This window comes from Phodopus roborovskii, unplaced genomic scaffold, assembly GCF_943737965.1.
Source record: "Phodopus roborovskii unplaced genomic scaffold, PHOROB, whole genome shotgun sequence".
Lineage (NCBI taxonomy): Eukaryota > Metazoa > Chordata > Mammalia > Rodentia > Cricetidae > Phodopus > Phodopus roborovskii.
In genome coordinates this window covers 13,008,876-13,031,995 of record NW_026125059.1, presented here as the reverse complement: position 1 = coordinate 13,031,995, position 23,120 = coordinate 13,008,876, and the positions used below count along the sequence as shown (strand labels likewise).

Here is a 23,120-nt window from a genome sequence, read left to right as displayed (position 1 = left end):
GCCTGGTAACCTGAGTTTAATCCGTGGGACCCACATAATAGAAGGAGAACAATGACTCCAGCAAGCTGCCCTCTGCCCTCCAAACACAAGTGATAGTACCCCTCTCTCTCTGCCTCCATCTCTGTCTCTCTCCTGTCCTTTCTCCATAAGCCATAAAATAAATACACAATCAAGGGAAGTAGGAAGTGGGGAGGGCTTTGTGCTCATGTCGTCTATGGTCCCAGTAACAAATTAGGCAGCTTTTAATCACCGTTCCCTGCTGATGGTGGCCATCCTAACCCTGGATGTTTGGGAAGATCTCTCGGTGTGAAGGCCTTGGTTTGAGTTTGGCCCAGGGTTTCTTCGTGTCTGTTTCTTTGGAGTCCACTGAGGTTCTCAGACCTGTATAGATGTCTTCTCCAACTGTGACATGACCCCAGTCATTGTCCCCTCAAATGCTTCCTCATCCCCACGCTTTCTCCTGTCCTTCCAACCCCGTAGGGTGCTTGGTGTTAGCGTGAGAATTTCAGATTTTCCCACATTTTCCCGCCCTTTCCCTTTGCGGCTCCAGTCTGCCGACCCTAAGTATCCTGTCTTTGGTTTTCCTGGCTCGTCGTTCATTGCATCCTCTTGCTGCAGTGCTCAGTCCTTGTACGTGGGCTCATGCATTGGATCCTAGCGTCTTCATCTTCATTCATTTGTCACAGTTCTGCCTTAAGGGAATTGTCCTCTTTATTTATGAACATTGTTCTTTCTAAAAAAAAAAAAAAAAAAAAAAAAAAAAGGAAATCCAATTTTTGTTCAAGTTTTAAAAACCTCAGATCTCTTGATTCTGTTGATGGTCACATTTTTTAAACACTTATTTTTATTTCTGGGTCTGGGTGAATGTCTGCCACATGAGTATCCAGAGGCCAGAAGAGGGCATCAGATCCCTTGGAACTGGAGTTGCAGGTGGTTTGGTCACGAGTCACCTGGCCAGTGTGCTGAGGACTGAACCCTGATCATCTGCAAGAGTCCGGAGCACTGTCACGCCCACTGTCGCTGAGACTGGCTCTCCCACCCCACGGTCACATTTTGTTTGTTAATCTTCAAACACACCGTGGACATTCTGTGTGAAGGGTCAGCAGAGAAAGGCATTTCATCCCGTTTCCCTTTAGAAGGGGGAGCTCAGTCTTCACAGGCCCTGCTGAGCCAGGCCTCAGCCTCTGTGTAGCCTCAGTTGCCTCTGGCTTCAAATGCTCTGAGGAAGGAGCTGGACCCTTCCTGCAGCAGGATGGGACCCGAGCACGGGGAAAGCCAGAGCTCTGCCTTGGCTCCTAGCATCTGTGTTAAGAATGGCAGGAGGTAGCAATCCCAACACTTGGGAGGCAGAGACAGGTGTATCTCTGTGAGTTCCAAGTCAGCCTGGTCTACAGAATGAGTTCAAGGACAGCTACAGATATACAGAGGAAACCCTGTCTCGGGGAAAAACATAAAAATAAAAGTAGCAGGAGGTGCCACCTTTTTGTAAGGCTGAGCGGCCATAGTTTTTCATGGCTGTAGGGAGGTCACCTGTTCCCACCCTGGTGCCAGGAGAGCCTTCTAGCTAGTACTGTCGCCATGAATCTGATGGCCTGAAACACTGTGCATGACTGTTTCTTGGATACCCTACACTTCACTTGGTCTCTGGTAGCTGCTGTTGTTGGGAACAAGGACACCTCTTAGTCCCTCGGTCTCATTCTTCATGTGTTATAGGTGGTGTTGGGGGATAGTCGGTCATACCGTGAACCTCCAGTTTGCATTTACATTTATTAAATAAAATTAACCTTGGAGACTGTGTTAGCAACTAGTTGACAGAAAGTAATCAGAGTATCAGAGGGCATCCAAGAGAGACAGAGAGACACAGGAGGTAGTAGGGTGGGGTTTGGAGTGGCATGGCCTTTTCTGGTTTGGCGAAGCAGAAACAGGAGTCTTTCAGAGATGCCAGCAAGGAGGGAAGTTAGCTAATTGCAACCCAGCCTCTCTGAACTAGCAGGGTTTTACCCCAGCCTTTGACTCTTGAATCTTATTTAGAACAGAATGATAGAGATTTAGTTAAAGCTACCTTTAGTGGCAACAACAGAGTCCGGCCTGCAGGAACAGGATTTCCCCCCACCCCCAGGCTGCAGCCTGAGCAGCCATGCAAGTTAACTGCAGAGTTGCAGTTGCTGACTGAAATAGCAGTAGATTAAGGCGCAGCCTCTGTGCGCATGTTAAAACAAAAGGTGGATGTATACCACTCAGCCTGCCCCTCAGTTCTCAGGTCCCCTTGCCCCTACCCCTGCAATGCCTGGCTCTTGAGGGAAGCCCCGTTCTCCCCAGGAGTCCTTGCTCACTCCATCCCTTTCCTTTGGTGTCTTATCATTGTGCATGGTGAACCCCACAGTACCAGGCAGCAGACCTCCTTTGTAAGTGGCTTCTGTCCATGCCAGTCTGGCAGTGGGGCACATGGCTGGCTCCTTGGCTGCCTGAGGCAAGGTTCTTGCTCTTGGGCTTTTCTTTGTTGCAGTGATCTTGCCGTTTTTGCTAACATGCAGTTCCTTGGGTGGCTGGCTCAGTGGATAAAGCATTTGCTGTGCAAGCTTGAGAACCACATTTCAGATCCCCAGAACCCATGTAAAAACCAGATGGGCGTGATAGCTCAGAAGGTGGAGACAGGGGACCCAGAGTAAGCCTAGCCTTCTGTGTGAGCTCTGGGGTCAAGGGAAAGATCCTGCCTCAGTTAGAGAGTGACGGAGAAGCCTCTCAGTGTCAGCCTCAGGCCTCCACACACATGCATACAAACACATGCACACACACCCATATACACAGGTTCGCCTACACGTGTCACATGTATATACACACGCACACAAACCACACACTTATACATGTGCAAAACACTATTTCCTTTTGGCTCCTTCATATCCGCAGCTCTCTACAAATAGTTTTCACTGGCTATTTTGCAGGTTAGAAAGCCTCTTTCTTGGTGGTGGTGAGGGTGTGGAGGAGGGGCTATGAGACTGGAAGCAGACTCTCTTGGTTGTGAGCCTTAGCTGTTAAGGGTTGATTTCTCCATATCCTACGTAATAACGTGTTAACTTCCTGTGTCAACCAGAAGTGCAGCACTATCAAGAACGACTTCCAATATTGCTGCACAGAATATAGGGGCTTTGGAGCATCTCTATGGCGGCCATGTGAGACTGTATCAAGAAAAGGAGCCAGATGTGAGGCTTGTGCTTGCAACCCCAGAACTTGTGAGGCTGAAGGAAAGGATGGAGAGTTCAAGGCCAGCCTGGTCTACTTAGGAAGATCCTATCTCAGGGATGAAAAAGGAGGATATCCTGTTGCTCAAGCTAGAATGACATGAGTGCATAGGACAGGCTCAACCTGGGGTGTCGGATGTGTGGGTATGGTGTGGTGCATGTGTGTGTGGCATGTATGTGTGTGTGGTGTGTGTGTGTGTATGAGTGTGTATATGTATGTATGTGTGGTATGTATGTATGTGTGTGTGTGTATAGTATGTTTTTTGTGTGGTGTCTGGGGTGAGGTGTGGGTATATAGTGTGGTATGGTATGTGTGTGTGATGTGATGTGTGTGTGATGTGATGTGTGTGTGAGAGTGGTGTGTGTGGTGTGAGTGGTATGTGTGGTGTGTATGTGTATATGTATGTTTGTATGTGTGTGTGTGTGTGTATGTGTGGTGTCTTGGGTAGGGTGTAGTGTATGGTGTGGTATGGTATGTGTGTGGTGTGATGTGTATGAGTGGTATGTGGTGTGTGTGTATGTGTGGTGTGTGTGTGGTGTGGGGGTGGTGTATGTAGGTGCCTGTGAATGCTTGTGTATGCAGAGGCCGGAGGTTGACATTGGTGTCTTCCTCCATTGCTCTCAGTTAGCCTGGAGTTCATCAATTGGCCTGCTGCTGGTGAGCTCCAGGGATTCACCTCTTGGCCTCACCCGGGGTTGGATTTGAACTCGGGTCCTTGTGCTTTCATGACAAGCACCTTACTGACTAAGCCTCTCCCAAGCCCACCATAAGGTGGGTTGTTTAATGTTCTATCTGGGAAGGGGTAAAATTAGAACCTAGCAAAGTTCTATCAGGAAATAAAGTGAAAGCTGGCTGTTGTGTGCACACACACACACATACCTGCACTCCCAGCACTTGGGAGTTTTGTCACAAGGGAACTTCTGTATATTTAACACTTGAACCATAAAAGAGTTAGCTTTATGGAAATATGTAACTACAGTTCAGGCTGTTGAAGGGAATTGGCATCATCAGTTTTAACTGTCAACGTGACACAGCTTTGAGTCACCTAAGAAGGAAGTTTCAATTAAGGGATTTCCCAGATCAAAATGTCCTGCAGGCATATCTGTGAGGAATTGTCTCGATTGTTAATTGATGTGGGAGGGTCCAGTCCACTGTAGGCAGGACCACTCTCTGGGAAGGTGGTCTGGGATATATAAAAAAGCTAGCTGAGCATGAGCCAGAGAGCGAGTGAGCCAGCGAGCAGCATTCTTCTGAACTTTCTGCTTCAAGTTCCTCCCCTCAGTGACGCATTGTGACCTAGAAGTGTAAGATGAAATAGACTCTTTCACCCCTAAGGATTTTTGGTTAGAGTGTTTCATCAAGGCAACAGAAAGGCAGCTCAGGCAGGGATTAAATGATGCTTCTGATGTGTGTGATGTCCTGGGTAGGGATTTCACTCCTTCTTACTCATGAACGCTAACAGCCAGCCTGGCTAAATCCCGACAGCCTTCCATGTTTTAAGCCATTGACAGTTCAACCTTCCAAACTGGTCCTCAGATGCCTCGTTTTCCAGAGGGGAAAACCAATACAAAGAACTCAAGGAGCTTATCAAAGGACACAAAATGAGAACTCAAAGCACAGTAGTATGGCCAGAATTCACATGCCAAACCCTGTACAGCCATGACCCACAGTGGGGTTAGCTCATGCTGTCCCCACTCAACCACCCATCGCAGTTCCAGAACCACTGCTAGCAAGTGACAGTTATGTGTGTGTTTCTGAGATATGAGGTCACTGGCGTCGGTGACAGCGTGGGGCAGTACCAATGCAGCCAGTGTGTGTCTCCCCGTCTTGGGTTTTTGCAGGTTCTATAAACTTCAGTAGGTTGTGTGTGCTCACGCTCTGGGCTAATCCTCACCTTCAGCACCCTTGAAATGTCCAGCATAGTGGTGCCCAGCCTTGCTTGTGTGTGGGAACCCCTGGGAGATATAACCTACTTCCCATCTCTAGAGCTCTGCCTGTTCTGGACAGCTCACATCAATAGAATCAGACAGTGTGAGCCCTTGGCTGTCTGCGTTCCTCATTCAACATATTCTCCATATTTATCCCTGTGTCAGTGTGCATTGGCACTTCATTCCTTTTCATTGTTAAACATCACCATGTGATATAATGCATTCTATTATTCACTCATCACTGGACAGACATCAGAACGATTTGCATTTTGGGCTGATCGGAAGGGTGCTGCTTTGAGTATTATGTGCCCAAGTGTGTGTGAGGGGGGCATTGCATGTGTGTTTGCATGTGTGAGTCTGTGTGTGTGTAGGGCAGAGGTTGACACTAGGTATCTTGTTCAATTACCTTTTAATTCTTTTGTTTTTGTTTTTTTCGAGACAGGGTTTCTCTGTATTGCTTTGGAGCCTGTCCTGGAACTCACTCTGTAGACCAGGCTGGACTCACAGAGATCCACCTGCCTCTGCCTTCTGAGTGCTGGAATTAAGGGCCCATGCTACCAACTCCTGGCTCCCCTTTAATTCTTGTGATCATTGTCTCACTGGGACCCCGGGCTCACCAATTAGACCAGGCTGCCTGGCACAAACATCCTCCCATTTGTGCCTCCCCACAGCAGGATTAAAGGGCACAGCAAGATGCCTGGCTTTTTATGTAGGAGCAAATTCAGTTCTCCAGTTTACACTACTGACAGATTTGTAGATCAGGTTGGCCTTGAATTTATGGCAATCCTCCTGCCTCAGGCTCCTGAGAACTGGAATTACAGACTTGGATTGGGGCTGTAGAATTTGGACTCTTTCTGGAATTACATGGCACTGTGGCACATTCCTTCATTCATTCTCTCTCTCTCTCTCTCTCTCTCTCTCTCTCTCTCTCTCTCTCTCTCTCTCTCTCTCTCCTCTGAGTGCCCCTGTTTGTCCTGGAACTCACTCTGTAGACCAGGCTGGCCAAAAACTCAGAGATCCCCCTGCCTCTGGTGCTGGGATTAAAGACATGCACCATCACCACCCAGCAACGTTCATTTATTTTTATGGTTACCTTTGACTTTGGGCAAGTAAATTTTTAAAAATGTACTTCATCTGTAACTTTTCAAAGCTCCCTTTAAAATAAAATCTACTTAAGTCTACAATGTCAAGTGATGTGCAGGAAGAGGCTAAGTATCCCGAGGTGCAGACAGCACAGTTCCAGTGTCACGATGAACTTGCAGTCCCAGGAAGCCCTAAGAGGGTGAGGCTCCTGGTGAGAAGTGCAGGCAGATTAAGAAAGTCCACGAATGCCCAAATAAAAGACTATCAAATATTTATTTGGGGAACACTTACACAACGAAGGTAAAGAGTCCCCGAGGTCTTCTGTCCTGAAGCCCCAGGAAGCTGCGATCAGGTCTCAGACCACCACCACCCGAGAGAGAGAGAGAGAGAGAGAGAGAGAGAGAGAGACCCCTCCCCACTTCTGCACACCAAAGCCATGCCCTAAGACTGGTACTTAAGACTGAATTCCCATTACACTTCCCCCTTTTGTCTAAATAAGAGGGTTCTAAACCTGATATAAAAACTGTATACAATAATATCAATTATTGTCCAGGAGAAAGAAAGGTATAAACATACACAAATTTAGACCTACAACCAGCAAGAGCAACATTAAGCAAGAGACACATACTAAATGTCCAGGCTATAGGTAATTGGCAAAAATATAGAGATTATTTCAACAGATGTCCTATTCTGAGGAGTCTGAGTCTTGCATCTAAAATGTCTTAGCTAATATATGAGAGGATATTAGCTATGACTATCTAGTCTTCGACCTCATCAAAGACCTGAGAAGGAAAATAATATTGCCTGGGTAAGCAGGAAGTGCAAGAGAGCAACTTCCTAAAGGTGCATAAGATGACAGAAACAGCTGGCTACCTGGACAGTCACCCAAGGTCTCACAGTAACATCAGAGCAACCAACTTTGGCTAAGGCCTAGAATATCTGACAGACCAATTTCAGAAATTTTGAAAGACTGTCCTACCTTGTCTTGGCAAGGCCCCACAGTCATTTATCTTTGTAACCTGCTTGTCCAGTTTGGACAGTGTGCTTCCTGTCAGCAGTTGAGGTAAGGCCAGTTTTTCCAAGAAGAAAACAAACTCCAAATAGAGTATCTCCAGTGTCCAACATTCTCCCAGAAATAGCTCCATACTGCCAGGAGCAGTCATGTCTCATGTCAATGGAGTTCTAAATTATTAAAATATTTAAATATCATATTTTGTAGGTCTTTGAAGTATTTGAAGATCAATTATCCATGCTGAGTACATCTCTGTGCATCTAGAGAGCCTGACTAACATAACTAGGTTATGGGTGACTATAACTTGTAATTCTTAATAACCTATATCACTTACTGACTGAAGCTTCACATATAAAAACAATCTTTAAACAGCATGAGGACAATGACCTCGAAATTGTAACTACACCCACACACACACACACACGTACATACATACATACATACACACACACACACATATATATATCATGATCAGAGGTAGACCTGAATAGTGCAATGTGACAAGATATCATTAAATTGTTTCAATATACAATATCTTAAGCATATGTAGAACATATATATATAATATGGCAAAATAATTTTACATTAGAGTACAAAAACATTGTAAACAGAAAAAAAGAACTTATATAATATGACAAATACAATTTCAAGTTGTAACAATATATAAATTAACTATGACAGAAATACAAAATAAGTTTACATAAGTATCAATAGTCAAGAATCTATATAAATGTAAATTGTCTATAACTAGTAATTGCTAATTTACATAAGTATCAATAGTCAAGAATCTATATATATGTAAATTGTCTATAACTAGTAATTGCTAAAATAGCTAAGTAGACACACTAATCTACTTATTATCCCATCCATTCCCCTTTTTTCTTTTCCAGAAGAGATTCTTGAGTCTAAACTTCATATTCTACCCCCATCCCTATTACAACTTATAACCAACCCTAAACAGATGACAATTATCCGTAACCTTGAGACAAACCAAAAAACCATCCAACCCAACTGTTGGGAGAAGGATCGTTGTTTTCTTAGAATTACTTCCAGGTGTCTTGGGGGCAACATTTTCTCTATGGGATTCCAAAAAGCAAAACAAAACAAAACAAAAACAAAAACAAAACTAAGATAATGGTTCAGTCTCAAGAAGACCAGCTATAACATTTGTTTCTGAGTAGCCGGTAAGACTTATCTGAACAAATTCCCACTACAGAGAAGTCCCAAGCCCACCCCCAACCCAGCCAAGCTACAGCATTCCTGTAAATCCCAGGGGCAAGTGACTTCCCAGTGGATCTATCCCAGGCTGTGATGAAACCTCCTCCCATGACCCCAGCCAGCCCAGCTCGGCATCATCAAAGGGAGCAGACAACCTCTATGGGGAGGCTGGGCCTGCAAAGGTCACTTCGGACCTTTCAGGCTGAGGTGGGTGGACAGATACAATCTGAACCACTCCCTAAGGTCCAAGTGCATGTATCTGGGACCAGGGAGTGTCAGAAGGAACCCTTGTGGACTCCTCTGTTCCAGAATAAGCCGAGAGATTAGAATGGGGTGTCTGGCCTTAGAACAGAAGTTTCTGTCCTGTGGCTCAACTGTGCCAACAATAACTGTGTAGTAGTGAGCCCAGGAACCTATTTCCAGATCCAGCCTGCAGGCGAGGGACACCCAGGGCCAGTCTGAAGCCAGTGGATATCCAGAACCAGTCTGCAGCAGAGGGAGAACTCTTGCCTTCCTTTGTCTTCCCAGTTAGGGTGATTGGGAGGCAGGTCGAGCCCTCCCAGCTCATTCCCTGCTCAGTGATGCCTGGCTCCTCTCCTTTCATGTGTCCATGGCATCCCAGGTGGCTTCAACTGTCCTCTTTACAGAGCAGGGGGACTGAAGCTCAGATATGCTGGTTGCGATTCAGGCCTATGCTGCTCACCCTTGGCCACACTGTCCCAAGAGGCCTCGTGAGCCAGACTGGGCTGGTCCTATGACACCTAGGCCAAACTAGGACATGTGACTCAAGGCATCTGTTGTGCTGCCACGCTGGTAATGTCAGAAAGATGAATGGGTTCGATTCCTGGTGGGACTCTGAGGACTGCCATCAGCGAAACTGTATTTCAAGAGTGTTGAAGAACTTCGGATGGGAAATGGCGGCAGAGTAGCAGGACAGCAGCTGGAGAACTGAGAATCGCGACTTTGAGGCTAGTTTGGACTACATAGTCAGACCCTGCCTTGAAAAGAGAGAGGAGGGAGGAAAGAGAGGAAACCAACCTGGGACTGTGCAGCAAGTCCCACAGGGCTTAATGCTTGAAACCAAGCAGGAAGGAGGGAGGGGACATTGGCAGCCACTTCAGCTTTTCTTCCCAGGATGGCTGCTCCTCCCTGCTCCTACCCTGCGCCACTGTCAGCATCTCACAGTGTGACACTGCTGGGAGGCTCCAAGAGCAATATTGGCTTTGAGGCAGGTCCCAGCAGAGCCCTCAGGGGGGGCTTGGATTAGCAGCCCCCCAATGGCCTGGGGGCCCAGCGGCTCATCCTTGGGGGCTTTCCTTCCTATGGGGAAGGCTGTACTCTGGCTCCTGGTGGAGTGGGAGGCTACACACAAGTGGCCTTTGATCACATCAGACCCCCAGCATTCTCAATGTTTTTTGTTCCAAACCCCAGGCCAGGATTACATTCTGCTTTGCCTCCAGCAGAGAAGTCAGTGGGTAGGCAGGGCTTGTGTATGTGTATGGCATGCGTGCTCTCTCTCTATCCTGTGTGTGTGTGTGTGTGTATGTGTGTGTGTGGTGTATGAGTTTATATGTGTTATATTTTCAAGTATGTGTATGGAATGTGTGCATGTGTATTCATATGTATATATATGCATATATGTGTATACTATATGTATTTTGTATGTATGAAATGTGTGTATATATATGCAAATGTGTATGTATATGTGTATATATGCATGCATGTATGTATATGTATGTGTCTGAATGTGGATGTATGTATGTGTATGTGTGGGAGGAAGGCTCACATCATCAATCTTTGATACTCTCCAATAAGCAGCAATAGGTCCTGTTCACTTCCAAACATGTTTTGGTAGCAGAGAAACACGGAAAGAACATGCGTGGTCTATGGCCAGCCATCAGCAAGCGCAGGGAACAGAACCTGCGCAGGGAACAGGAGCAGCCAAGTCACTGCCCTTCCTAAACTGCTGGGGCTTGATGTTGGTCTGGCAGCTCTGAACTGAAGGTAGTGTCACAGGAGAGCTGTCCTGTTTCATTTCTGTTGCTGGCAAAACACCCTGACAAAACGCAACTTATGGAAGAGAGGGCTTATTTTAGATACAATTCCAGAAGCAGCTTGAGTGAAGGACAGGGAGGGAGGGTGGAGCTGGGGTGAGGGAGCACACAGACCACTCAGAAAGGGGTGAGTGGGAACAGGGCCCATAAGGCTCTCTCCTGATGCTGTCTCCACAGGCATCAACTCCCTGGACTTCTGTGCCCACTGAACCATTCTATATCGGCAGCTGAAGACCTCGAGGGTCCAGCAATGAGGCCTACAGGTGCAGCAAGGCCTGACACACACCAAATGCTTCACCTCACAGGTGAGGAAACTGAGGCCCAAGGAAACCTGAACTCTCCAAGCTCACAGAGGCAGCTGGAAACAGACTGGCCAAGCCTCGAATGGCTGTGATCTGAGTCCAGAACATGTCTGCAATCATCTTCCTTTGCCCCTGACTTGGATCTAAATGGATGAGACCATGTTTCCTCATGCTACCAAACAAGGTAGCAGCTGCTGGAAACAAGCATGGCTCCTCAGGCCTGCAAGTTCTCTGCCTGGCTTCAAGTTCTTTGGATTTCAGGTCACCAAAAACCTACTGACAGTGGCCTTTATGTGAGTAATAAGTAGACGCTTACTTCTGAGAGCAGTGAGACAGGGATTGGGGCTGGGGTGAAACCAAATGGCGTGACAGGCTCACTCTCCACCTGCCTCTGCCTCTGCCTCTGCACACCATCGGCTTCCCCTCCCTGACTACCTTTGTTGTGGCCTCAAAATCTCAAGATGGCTATAGAAGCTCCGGTCATCATATTTTAAAAGCAGAAACTGTTGCTGCATGTGGTGGCGTACACCTTTAACCAGAGCACTCAAAAGGCAGAGGCAGGCGGATCTCTGTGAGTTCAAGGCCATCCTAGTCTATATAGTGAGTTTCAGGACAGCCAGAACTACATGGTGACACCCTTTCTCAAACCCTGCCCACTAAAAACCTAAATAAATAAAAGCAGGAATTGTTGAGAGGGATGTGTCTGGACAGAGAGAGAACCCTTGGGTCCTCTCCTATCGGAACCAAATCCTCCAAAGGAGGCAGCTTTGCTGTTTTGCCCTGGTGTTGCATTGCCCAGCCAGCAATCATGTGCCACCGCTCTATCAAGGAATAGCCTGATCCTCCCCTAATGGTTCCCCAGATAAATGGTGCATTGTGCAGTGGCAATCCGGGTTGGCTCTGTACGAAGCCCAGGGTGTCTGACAACTCTGGGGAAAGCTGACTCAATTCCTTCATCTGGAAGATGCTGTCTCCTGCCCTCCCAGCATGCATTTCAGCTTTCCTCTTGGCATCCCTCTGCTTCTCAACTTGTTAGAAATGCAGATTCTTCAGCGAGGGAAACAGGAACTGGCCTGGTTATTCGGTTTACAGAGGACTGCCACAGCCCCTATTCAGGCTGTAAACATCACCACGAGTGGCTTCTCAACAATGCTAACTCACTGTGCTGTGCCCAGCATTGTGGCCACGTCCCATGCAGATGTTGACATCTGTGCTTGTGGTATATACTGATGTGTGGCCCAGGTCACCTTCAAGGAAGGATGGAATTTTCAGGCAGGGACAGCAGTCAGCCTCCAACTGTCAAGCCTGGCAGGTGTGGGTCTCTCTGTGCAGATGGCAGGCTTCCTCGATCTCCTGCTTCACCCCAAGGAAGTCCACTGGAGACTGTAACGTGGGACAGCAAAGGCCTGGCTACCCCATTCCATCTTGGGACATCTTTCATGGCTATCTGGCTGTGGGTATTGCTGGTCCACTTCCTGGCTTGGCTCCCCCAGTCCTTTCCAGTTCCCTCCTGCTCAGGGTGACTCAGAGATAAGCACCACACACAGGCACAACTTTCTTTCTCCAGGTGAGGTCTGGGGCCCAGAAGTGCAGGAGGGGTCCAGACCTGCAGCTAGAAGCAAGGAGACATGGATGGAAGGCCCCCAGACTTCCTAACATTGCAGCAGTGCAGCTGGATTGAAAAGGGTCCAGGGACAGCTCAGTAGGTCAAGGCACCTGCTGCCAAGCCCAAAGACCCGAGTTCAACAGCCAGGACTCCCATGGTGGAGACAGGGCCAACTCTCAGGTCTCTCCTGACTCTGCATGCAGTGAGTGGTACAGCACACCCTACCCCCAATGTAAATTAAAAGAAATTTTTTCGAAGTGTTCATCTGCCTGCTGAGTGTGGAGGAATGTGGGGCCAGGCAGGAGCAGGAGGCCCCAGGAGGAAGCCCTGGTGTTCAGCAGGGACCAGGGGCCCCAGGGCCATCAATAGGACTTCCCCATCACAGGGGCTGCCCCACAGTTCAGCAAAGGGCTCACCCAACACCTAGGTGAGATGGGTGAGAAACCGGGGCAGGAAGAGCCACCTACTTGTGTCTTGCTTGTGGCACCGAGTGACCACTGAGATGTCTGAGTGCGGGTGATCAGAAGTGGCACCTGCTCAGCTGAAGTGTCACTGAGGAGCTGATGAGCAGGTTCAAGGGAGGGGTTGATGAGGCGTAAAGGGGAGTGTCAGAAGGGAAGAGAGGAGAGATGGCAGGGGAGCTTTCCTTCATCTCTACTGTTCCACAGAGTGAATGATAACATGCGACCTCTGGTGGCACAAGACAGACACTGTCTCAGAGTCAGATCCCTGAATCAAGACTCCAGGAGCTGCTAGTGAGGGGCTTGTCCATCTGAGCTGAGTGGGCAATGACACCCAGACTGGAAAGGCAATGAGGTGCTTGTTTGCATTCAAAGCTAATCAAGTTCAATAGCCACGACAGTTTAAAATTTAAAAATCAAACTGGGAGCCAAATGTGATGGCACACACCTTTAATCCTGGCACTTGGGAGGTAGAGGCAGGTGGATGATCTCTGTGAGTTCAGAGCCAGCCTGGTTTACAGAATGAGTTCCAGGATTAATTGGCGAAGTATTGCTTATGGCGGCTCCACGGCTGCCTGCTTTTGAAAAGCCTTCCTGGAGCCAGGATTAACACTAGCTCTTGCTTCTGAAGTTATAGCTCACACTCCACCCCCACCTCCACAAATGGGGCCTTCCTAATACAGCAGCACTGTGTGGGCAAGGCCCATTCATCTCTTTTATAAGCATACCATTCAGGAGGCACCTACCGTGGCAAGTTTTAAAGGGGCAGTCGCTATTTATGGACGCAAGAACTGGTTGCAACAACAGTTAGAGCAGAGGCGATACTGGCCCAGGTCCTCAGGGTTGGACATGTGTTGGTGTGCTGCTGTACTTCCCTGGTCCTTTAAGCCTGCCTTCATTCCCCTGTGCCTATTGCCTCCTGCAAGATGCTTTTATTATTTCCTCTTTTTAAAATGTTATTTTATACCTCAGTTTTCCCTCCCAGTCCCTCTCCCCACCCCGCCCCTTCTGTTCCTACTGCTCCCCCACACACACACATCTACTTCTCCATTTTTGTTTAGGAAAGGGCAGGTCTCCCATGGATATCAACAAAACATGGCATATCAAATTGCAATAAGACTAAGCATCTCTCCATGTATTAAGGCAGGGCAAGGTGACCCTATATGAGTAGGGTCCCAAAAGCCAGTAAAAGACTCAGAGCGCTTGTTCCCACTGTCAGGGGGTTCCACAAGAGGACCAGGTTACACAACTGTCACATACATACAGAGGGCTCAGGCCAGTCCCACACAGGCTCCCTGGTTGTCAGTTCAGTCTCTTGAGTTTTCTTGCATTGTCCTTGACCTCTGGCTCCTACAATCCTTTTTCCCTGTCTTCTGCAGGGTCCCCTGGGCTCTGCCCACGCTTGGCTTCGGGTCTGCATCTGTTTTTCCTGTAAGGTCTTTACCGTATGTGAAGATCCTAGTGCCTCTCAACTGGGCTAGTGCTGTCAGGCCCGGGGTTTGGGTCCCAGCCACTTCAGGTTACCCGAGGGCAGGTCTCACAAATGGGTTGGGCTTTGCACCAAGCTGTTGACTCATCCCACTTCTTGTTCCCATGTAGACTGAGGGTCTGGAGCTGCACAGGTCCCCTGGGCCCTTTGACACTCCACTCGGAGCTAGTTCACTCCCCATCACGGGCAAAGACTGGCTGCAGAGGGACCAAACTCCTGCACCTACTGGCTCACCACCTCCAGCACCAGCCCCTCCCGAGACACCTGCCAAGATCTATCCTCCGTGCCGCTGCCATCAGTGCCACACTGCACTGGGTGTCCCTGGGTCACGTGGTTCACACCATGCTGGCTACTGCTTCGTCCCCAGGTCACTGCCAGATGGGTGGATGAAGCAGCAGCCTTGCGGATTTCAAGGATCTCACTTCCACTCCAGGCCTGCTGCTCTCTGTATGCCAGCAACCAACACACCCAAGGAGGAGGAAGCTGTCACCCTGTTTAAAACCCTAGGAGGGACCTGGAGAGCACAGGTAAGAGCACTGCCTGCTCTTCCAGAGGTCCTGAGTCCATTTCCCAGAAAACACATGGTGGCCTTTAACCATCTGTAATGAGATCTGGTGCCCTCTTCTGGACTGCAGGCAGAACACTGTACACATAATAAATAAATCTTAGGAAAAAACTGTCTTAATAGGGGACCTGTATGAACTGGCCCTTGCCCACCTCCTCACTCATTTTCTGTTCCTCCTCCTCAGTTGATGCATGCCACACTGGCCTTGTCCCACAGGACTTCTCACCAACTTGGCATGTGACCATCCTTCCCCTGGAATGAGCTCCTAAGTTCCTAAATTGCTGGTTTTCTTACAACTTCTCTCACCACTGAGCAGTTATGTGGCTATGCATTGTGTCCTACAGGAAAGGAAGTATACAGGCCCCACCCCAGCTCCTCTCAAATCCCCAGGACCAGCACCATGAGCACTGGATCTGCTGACGTACGTGTGCATGCGCATCAGACGGTCATTTCTCCATGCAACCACCCTTATTGCATGTGGGGAAACTGAACTCTTTGAAGATGTTAACACAAATCATTCTCTCAGAAAGTCCATCATACCCATTTTCTTACTTCTTGTCCTATCAGTAGAAAGCCTGGTGTGGTGGCTCACACTGGGGTGGTGGCGGCTAGCTTGGGTTAATATTAGACCTTACCTCACATACTCTCTCTGACACACACACACACACACACACACACACACACACACACACACACACACGAAACTCAGTGAAAGAACGCAGGTAAGAGCATCTCTTGCTTTCTGTGGTACCTGAGCTAGTGACCTGTCCAGTCTACCACCCACCTATAGTGAAGACATCCTGAGAGCTGTTTTAGAGTTGGCAATAGTAATCTATATTAGTAACAGCCACCCAGGAAGGGACATCTTCATCCTGTCCTGGCTATCTGTCACATGCTACACACTCAGACAGCAACAGTTGTGGTGAATGAAACACAGTCCTAGTCTGGTTAGAACCCAGTTTTCAGACACTGTCCACCCACTTACCAACTTCATAGCAAGGCACTTCTGCTCTGTCCCCCAACCCCCAAGGCCCGAGATACCAACTCCCTTCTCTACCTCCATGAGCTTCAAACCTATGGATACAGAGCAGTAAAAACCCACACTGGAGTACTTTTTTTCATCTTTTTTACTGCAACTGTCAAAAATGTTGTAAGAATGTATCTTTACTATTTGTAATTAATTATGTGTGTGTGTCTGGGAGGAGGGCCCCTGTGTACAGGTGCCTGGGGAGACGGAGGCACTGGGTCCCTTAGGCTTGAGTGCTGGAAACGGAACCTTTGGAAGAACGAGCACAAGGCCACCTCTCCAGTCCCTCAAAAACACCTTTTATAACAAACCCCAAACACACCCATGTAAAAATACACACCTGAAACAAGCTCTGGGAAGCAGCCCACCATGTCCCAGGGTTTACTCTGCCCTCTGAAAGTGAGGGTTATAGCCCACTAGACTGGTTTTAGTAGTCTTCGTACACACAACAAACCTCCACCAGGTTAGAGGGCAGACAGAAACGATATCCGAAACTGAGTCCCCGTTTATCCCTCAGGACTAGAGTTTTGTTCTCAGCTCAATGCCACCTGCCATGGGTGATGCCCACAAGCCACTGTTTGAGGGAACGCCTGTTTGGATTGATGTGAAACAACACTCTAGTGTAGGGATGGGGGATGTAGCTTAGTTGGCAGAGTGCTTGCCTGGCATGGGTGAGGCCGTGAGCATTGCTAACCTCCCCTCCAAGGATGCAGGACATCAGCGCACAGCTACTGATCCTCACACATAGCCCATCTGAGGCCAGCCTGGGCTACTCACCCAGCTCTGCCTGAACAGGCCTTACGTACATTAAGCTTCCTGAGAACAGTGAGCCCCAGATGACAGTGGCCCAGCACAATCACAGGTCAGTTAACAATACAGCCAGAGGTCCAACCTCGTCCACAGCATCCTCACTGTGAAACCGTCATTACAACAACTCTGCTACCCGACCATGGAGCGCTTTCTCCCTCTCAGGCGCACTTCATCTAACTTCTTCAGCACTGGGCTGGACTTCCTGGATGAAGCAGCATAGCTCTTCAGACAGGCTTCAAACACAGCCTCGGTGTGGGGGTGGGTGCTGAGGAAGGCCTTCTCCAGGACGTACAGGTCCACGCCTTTATCTTCTGGCAGTCCAGACACAAAGCTCAGGCCGAAGTCGATGAGGACGATGTGCAGCTGCTCCAGGGGCCGTTTCAGAAGCATGTTGGAGGTGGTGAGGTCCCCGTGAATGATGTCTTCATCATGCATTCTAGCCAGAACCTGCCCAATTCTCCCCGCCAAGCCCAAGAGGCACTGGGGGCCGTTCTCAGTCTCCATGGCGGATTGAATATAATCTCGAACTGTCACAGAGTCTTCGATTTCCTCCATATATAAGCAGTTAGAAGCATAGTCCACGAAGAAGACAACTGGGGCGGCTATCCCTGCAATGGACACACACATGGTTAGCACACACTGTATTCTTTATGAAGGCAGGTCTCATTCCTGTGGGTGGAGCCAAGTTTTCACCCAAATCTACGTACTCTGGAACAGGGTTTAGGAATACTGTGGAAATGATATAACTTAGCCAGAGGCTCCCCTGCTCAAGCCCTGCAGGGCTGTGGCCCCGCGTGCGGCCCAGGCTATGTCCACAAGTGTCAAAGCTTGCTCCCTGTTCCTCAAGCCACCTAAGGACAGGAACTCATGGCTACTCCCTAAAAAGCAAAACAAAACAAAAAAAAAAAAACCCAACAAAAACACAAAAGGCCAGAAGGGAAGGCATCCTCCAGTCAGAGCAGCTTCTACCTGACAAGCTGGAGGCTAAGCAGCATCTCATCTTAGTTCCAGAACAGACAGGTTCAAATCCCAGCTCCATCTTTATTAGTTGTGAAACCTCAAGGTCCCACTAGCTTCTCTATATCTCAGTTCCCCATACCATAATGGGGTAACAATAGCTCCAGTTAATTCCAGGAATCTCTCCTGAATGTCAACCACATTCAGGACTCTTTCCTAGAAACTGGAGACCTGTCAATGGGGATCAGGGTAGCCACCATCCCTGTCTGATAAAACTTATAAAAGGTGAAACAGAAAATATGAACACTACTTTATAACTCCATTAACTCTGCTAGAGTAAGAAAATAAAGGCCTATCACTGTGGAGTTTCCCCCATGGCCTGGCACCTATCAGTGTCCTGCTGTGAGGCAGACACCTAAAAACCAGTAAGCATAAAAAGCAAAGGGTCTGTGCTTCTAAGCAGCAGACGGCGCACGTGGTGGCTGCGGAATCTCAGGCACTTTCCCTTTGTGCCTCAGTTTCTCTGGAGGACAGTTTTGCTGGTGGGGGTGTAAATGTAGTTTTTAAAGGGAAAAAAAGAATCATTTAATGAAATCAGACTTTAATGAATGCTTTATCAGCATACAAACATGTGACTCATAGACCTCTAAAAGTCACAACATCCCTGAGATTCCCATTACATACAAGGAAACCGAGGCGCGCGGGGACAGGATGGGGTGCTAAACCACTCGCTGAAGGGCCACGCGGGAAGCAGCGCTTAGAATCTGAATCCGGGGAGCCTGCCGGGGCGCCTGCAGCTTAAAACTAACCAAGTGGAGAGAGGAGGACGGTGAGCAGAAACGGTAGAAACCGGGGAACTGAGGCGAAAGGACAAGGTGGAAGGCAGAGCAGCGCGCGAACCACACAGAATGGCGTCCGATCGGGTCTCCCAGGTCTGAGTCCCGTCCTGACCCGTCCCCCCCCCACCGCCACCCTCCCGTCCCGTCCGGTCCCCCTCACCCGCGCGGCGGCAGCGGAGCAGCGCTCGCGCCTCCTGCACCGTCCTCCGCCGGCTGAGCCGCGCCTCCAGCACCGGGTGCCGGTAGCTCTTGGGGAAGCGGTGCTTCACCACGGCCGCGCGGCCCAAGAAGCGGCCGCGGAAGACGCGCGCCTCGGCGCCCTGCTGCATCAGCTCCAGGCCGCGCAGGAAGACGAGGCTCCGCTCACGCGCCGCTGCCAGCGCCTCGGCCTCCGACTCCCGCTCCGAGGACGACTCGGCCATGCCTTCGGCCCGTCCGGACCCTGGCAGCGCCACTTCCGCCCTCTTCGGAAATCCTCGGGCCTCTTCCGCCACACGACCCCGCCCCTGCGGGGGTGGTGCCTCCTGGAGACCTTTCCGAGCTCTGGCTCTGCCACTTGGCTCTTCCCGAAGCTCTTCGCCTATCTCCGTAAGAGCTCGGCAACTTTCGGCCAACAGCTTCTCACTCTTCGGCTTTCTCCGGAAGCGCGTTGGCGATATTCAGGCTTGGGGCGCCTTCTCCAACTTGGAGGGAAAATTCTTTGGTGAACACTACTCCTTTTTACGAGGGTCCTTTTCTTTTCTTTTTCCTTTCTTTTCTCCCTTTTTGAGACATGGTCTCGTTGTGTAGCTCAGGTTAGCTTCGAATTCATGATCTTCCCACTTCAGTCTATGGAAACAAGGTCTTTAAGCCGGGAGGGAGGAAGGGGCTAGGCAGACCTCGCGACCCAGACACCACAGGTGTCTGACATTAGCGTGTCAGCAGCCAGCACCATCACTCTGTGTTTGGTTTTCTCATCTTCAGAATGAAGGTACCTGGTTCTGCTGGGGCCAGAGCTTATCAGAATAAAAAACAGGGTGATTATGTGATGCAGGTGGACAGGGGCATGGTGTCTCACCTCTCTGCCCCGCCCCATGCTCCTTGGGTTCTTGTTGAAAATGCAGAAGAGAAAGCCCTTTGGACCAGGGTTGCTATGGCACCAGCATCCTGGCTCTGTGGTCCCTGGGTTTCTTTCATACTCATGACAGAACCGTTTTCACACATCAGACCCCTTGTGTGGGCAGAATGTTTTCCATCAAAGCTCACCGAGAACCGGGTCCCTTTATATCCTCCAGTGCTCAAGTGTGTGGCTTTATTATCATAATTGGTTGTGTCCACACAGCCATTGCTATGGTGACCAAAACCATCTGAATCCTTGCCTTAGAAATCTGCAGTGCAAAGACGCTGATCAGAGCCAGGCTTACTAAGTCAGACAGGGTTTAGCTCTTTAAAAATGTTCAATATCTCACAACTGTGCTGAGGATAAAGTATCAAAAACCTTAATTCAGCCGATGAGGTCCTGCAGGGAACTCCTGCATCTTTTGCAGACCCTTCTCTCCCCAGACACCTCCCCTCTCCCCATCATGCTCCCTCTACACAGCTTTTGCATCTAGGATTTCCTCTGGGGGAATATGTTCTTCCAGCCTCTCATCAGCTAAACCCTTGTAGATATATCCTTTACTCTCAACTCCAAAGTCACTTCCCAGATAAGCCCTTCCTGGCCTCTCTCAGGAGAGGGACTCCAGCTCTTATCAGACCTAGTTTTCTAGTTTCCAACCCTGTCTCCAATTCCCTTTGTCGTTGGCCATGCAATCACTCGATTGATTGATGCCTACCTCCCTCTGGGTGCTAGGTGCATAGATTGTGTGGTTCCAACCCTTCTCTTAGCGCCAGTGGGTACTGGACTAAAGTGTCTATAGAATGGAGAGGAAAAAAAAATAGAGCTGGTGCATACCTGTGATCCCAGCCCCCTGAGGCGGAGGCAGGAGGCTACAAGCCTGGACTACTTAGTGAGGCTTGAGGGGTGGATGCTGGGGGCACCTAAATCCAAATTTAACCTTTAAAAAAATATTTTATCTCTTTTTTTTTTTTTTTTTGAAAATTTCATACAATTACTTTCTAGAATTCTACCACTGCAGAGAGAAGCGAAGTTCGGCTCTCTCCGGTTCTTGCCCACACTGTAAGCAAACCCTTTCCATTCACCAGTTCTTGCCTCCCAGATTTTTGACACAGCCTGCAACAGTGACCCTGAGATCCCTGGTCACTGAGGCATTACTTCCATGGGTGAGGGTCACTCACTCTGAGGTAACTTACGAGGTTCCCCTGGCCTACCCAGCAGCAGAGTGGGGACAGACAGAACAAGTCTTCACATGGCACTATGCTTTGACCAGGGTACACATGGGGGGGGGGAGTAGAGGCCTCACCATCCAGGATGGGGGCATTTTCAGTACTCAGTACTAGGGTGGTAACAAGTTTCAAGGAAAGGGAAATAGCCAGATGATGGCATTGCATGCATTTAATCCCAGAACTTAGAAGGCAGAGGCAGAAAGATCTCTGTGAGTTCAAGGCCAGCTTGGTCTACAGAGTAAGTTCCAGGACAGCCAGGGCTACACAGAGAAACCCTGTCTCAAAAAAAGGGAGAGGGATAATGTTCATTACCATCTGAACTTACATACACCATACTATATATGTGATTCAACTCCGGTTTAGAATATACTGTATATGATGATAAAAATTTAGTTATAAAGGTCTACTCAGAGTAACAAAAACTAACTTCAAGATTTACATCTAACTACCTATGTCTTTGCTAACTGTTCAGTGCCAAGCTCCTGAAAAATTTAGATAAGTAACCACATACGTTTGTTAAATAAGGTCTACTTTGTAAATAAGGTTTATAAATTCCTAAAATCTACGCAGGTTTACAATATGATTAAAAGTTTCATTTTAAAATTAAAAGAACTTCAATTCAAAAAGTATTACTTTTAAGGCTCAAATTTAACAGGAATAACACTGCAAAAATCCTAATCTTACAGAAGTACTAACTTGCAAACCGTTAAAGATAATTAAGACACTGTAGTTAATGGTCAGTCACCTTATAGGTGACCAGATTCTTTAGTGTCTTCAGAACTATACTTGTAGTCATGCTAAGTACTGATGTAATTCATTATAGGAACAAACATTATTTAGCCTCCTGTATATGTTTTCAAAGTTAAGCCTAAAATGAGTAACCAGAAATAAGCAGTTTGTTGTTTAGATATACTTAGTAGATAGATGCTCCTCAGACTCTTCAGAGATCTGCTGACTATGGCATTTAAAATGTTTAATAAAAAGCTTCCTGTGATGGAGAGAAGCACTGGCCCTGGCAGTAGCCCTAATCTCCAAGGATGTTGATGGACACAGAAGAACTTCACCCAGAGCTGGCTTTCCACTCGGTGAAAAACTGCCCTTCACCTCACCCATCACCAGGACCCAGTCCAAACTGTGGACAAGCAGGACATGGGGAAGTTGATTGCCCCACTTGGCCTAGACAAGGTAGGCTGGTTCCCCAAGCTCCTCCTTCACAGGAAAATCTGTCAGATCGTCTGGGTCTGGAGGCTGAAAACTGATGCTGTCCTGAGGCCTCTGCCCCCAGTGATCATGAAGGGATGTAAGGTGATTGATTGTCCAGGTTGCCGGTAAGTCTCTGTCATTTTTAATAGATTCAGGAACTGCTTGGTCTGTGTTTCCTTTTTACTGTGGTAAATCCATTCTTCTTAGACCTCTGATGGCATTGATTGGCATTGATGACTAGCCTAGGGATAACTATGTCAGTTTAACAGCACCAACCAAGGCTTCAGCTGCCTTCTCAGTTCTCTTCATATATGAAAAACAGGCCTCACGTTCCTAAAGCTACTACAAGGTCTAGACACAGTCTACCTTGTTACCAGACTCTAAAAAGAGATAAATTCACAAAACAGATTTCAGTGCGACTTTCTATTATTCCTTTATTTAAAGGAACTCAATTTACAACAACTGCACTCAGTAATCAACCACCTGTGTCTCTTAGCATATGGTTGGATAGAAAAAAAGTGTAAAGGTTATTTATGTAAGCTCTGAGAATAAGGAAGCTTGAGATGTGAGGATCTAAGAAAATCTTTATAAATCTATAAAGTTATAAGAATGTGATTTAATCCGAATGGTGGTGGCACATGCATTTAATCCCAGCACTCAGGGAGGCAGAGGCAAGTGAACTCTGTGAGTTCAAGGCCAGCCTAGTCTACAGAGTAGTGAGTTCCAGGATAGCCAGAGCTACACAGAGAAACCCTATGTCAAAAAACCCTAAATCAACCTCCCCGTGTGTGTGTGTGTGTGTGTGTGTGTGTGTGTGTGTGTGTGTGTGTATGATTTAAGATATATGTAAAAATTAAAACTTTCAGATTTCTTTCCCTCACTATGCTATTGTTATATTAAGACTTCAGAAGTTGAGTTTTAATATTAACCAATGCAGTTCTGATACACTATTAATCTAGCTCTGGTAAGCAATGACTTCTACTATCATAGTCACAATCTCA

General features: G+C 48.0%; 1 protein-coding gene across 1 annotated transcript; it reads right to left on the bottom strand.

Moving 5' to 3' along the window:
- Nucleotides 1-15,987: 15,987 nt before the first annotated feature.
- Nucleotides 15,988-19,078, bottom strand: Tp53rk (TP53 regulating kinase). The gene is made up of 2 exons (XM_051186266.1): nucleotides 18,752-19,078; nucleotides 15,988-17,403 (listed from the first exon to the last, which is right to left on the bottom strand). Exons 1-2 carry the CDS (start codon nucleotides 19,011-19,013, stop codon nucleotides 16,925-16,927), a joined length of 741 nt encoding a protein of 246 aa, XP_051042223.1. The 5' UTR covers nucleotides 19,014-19,078; the 3' UTR covers nucleotides 15,988-16,924.
- Nucleotides 19,079-23,120: the final 4,042 nt, after the last annotated feature.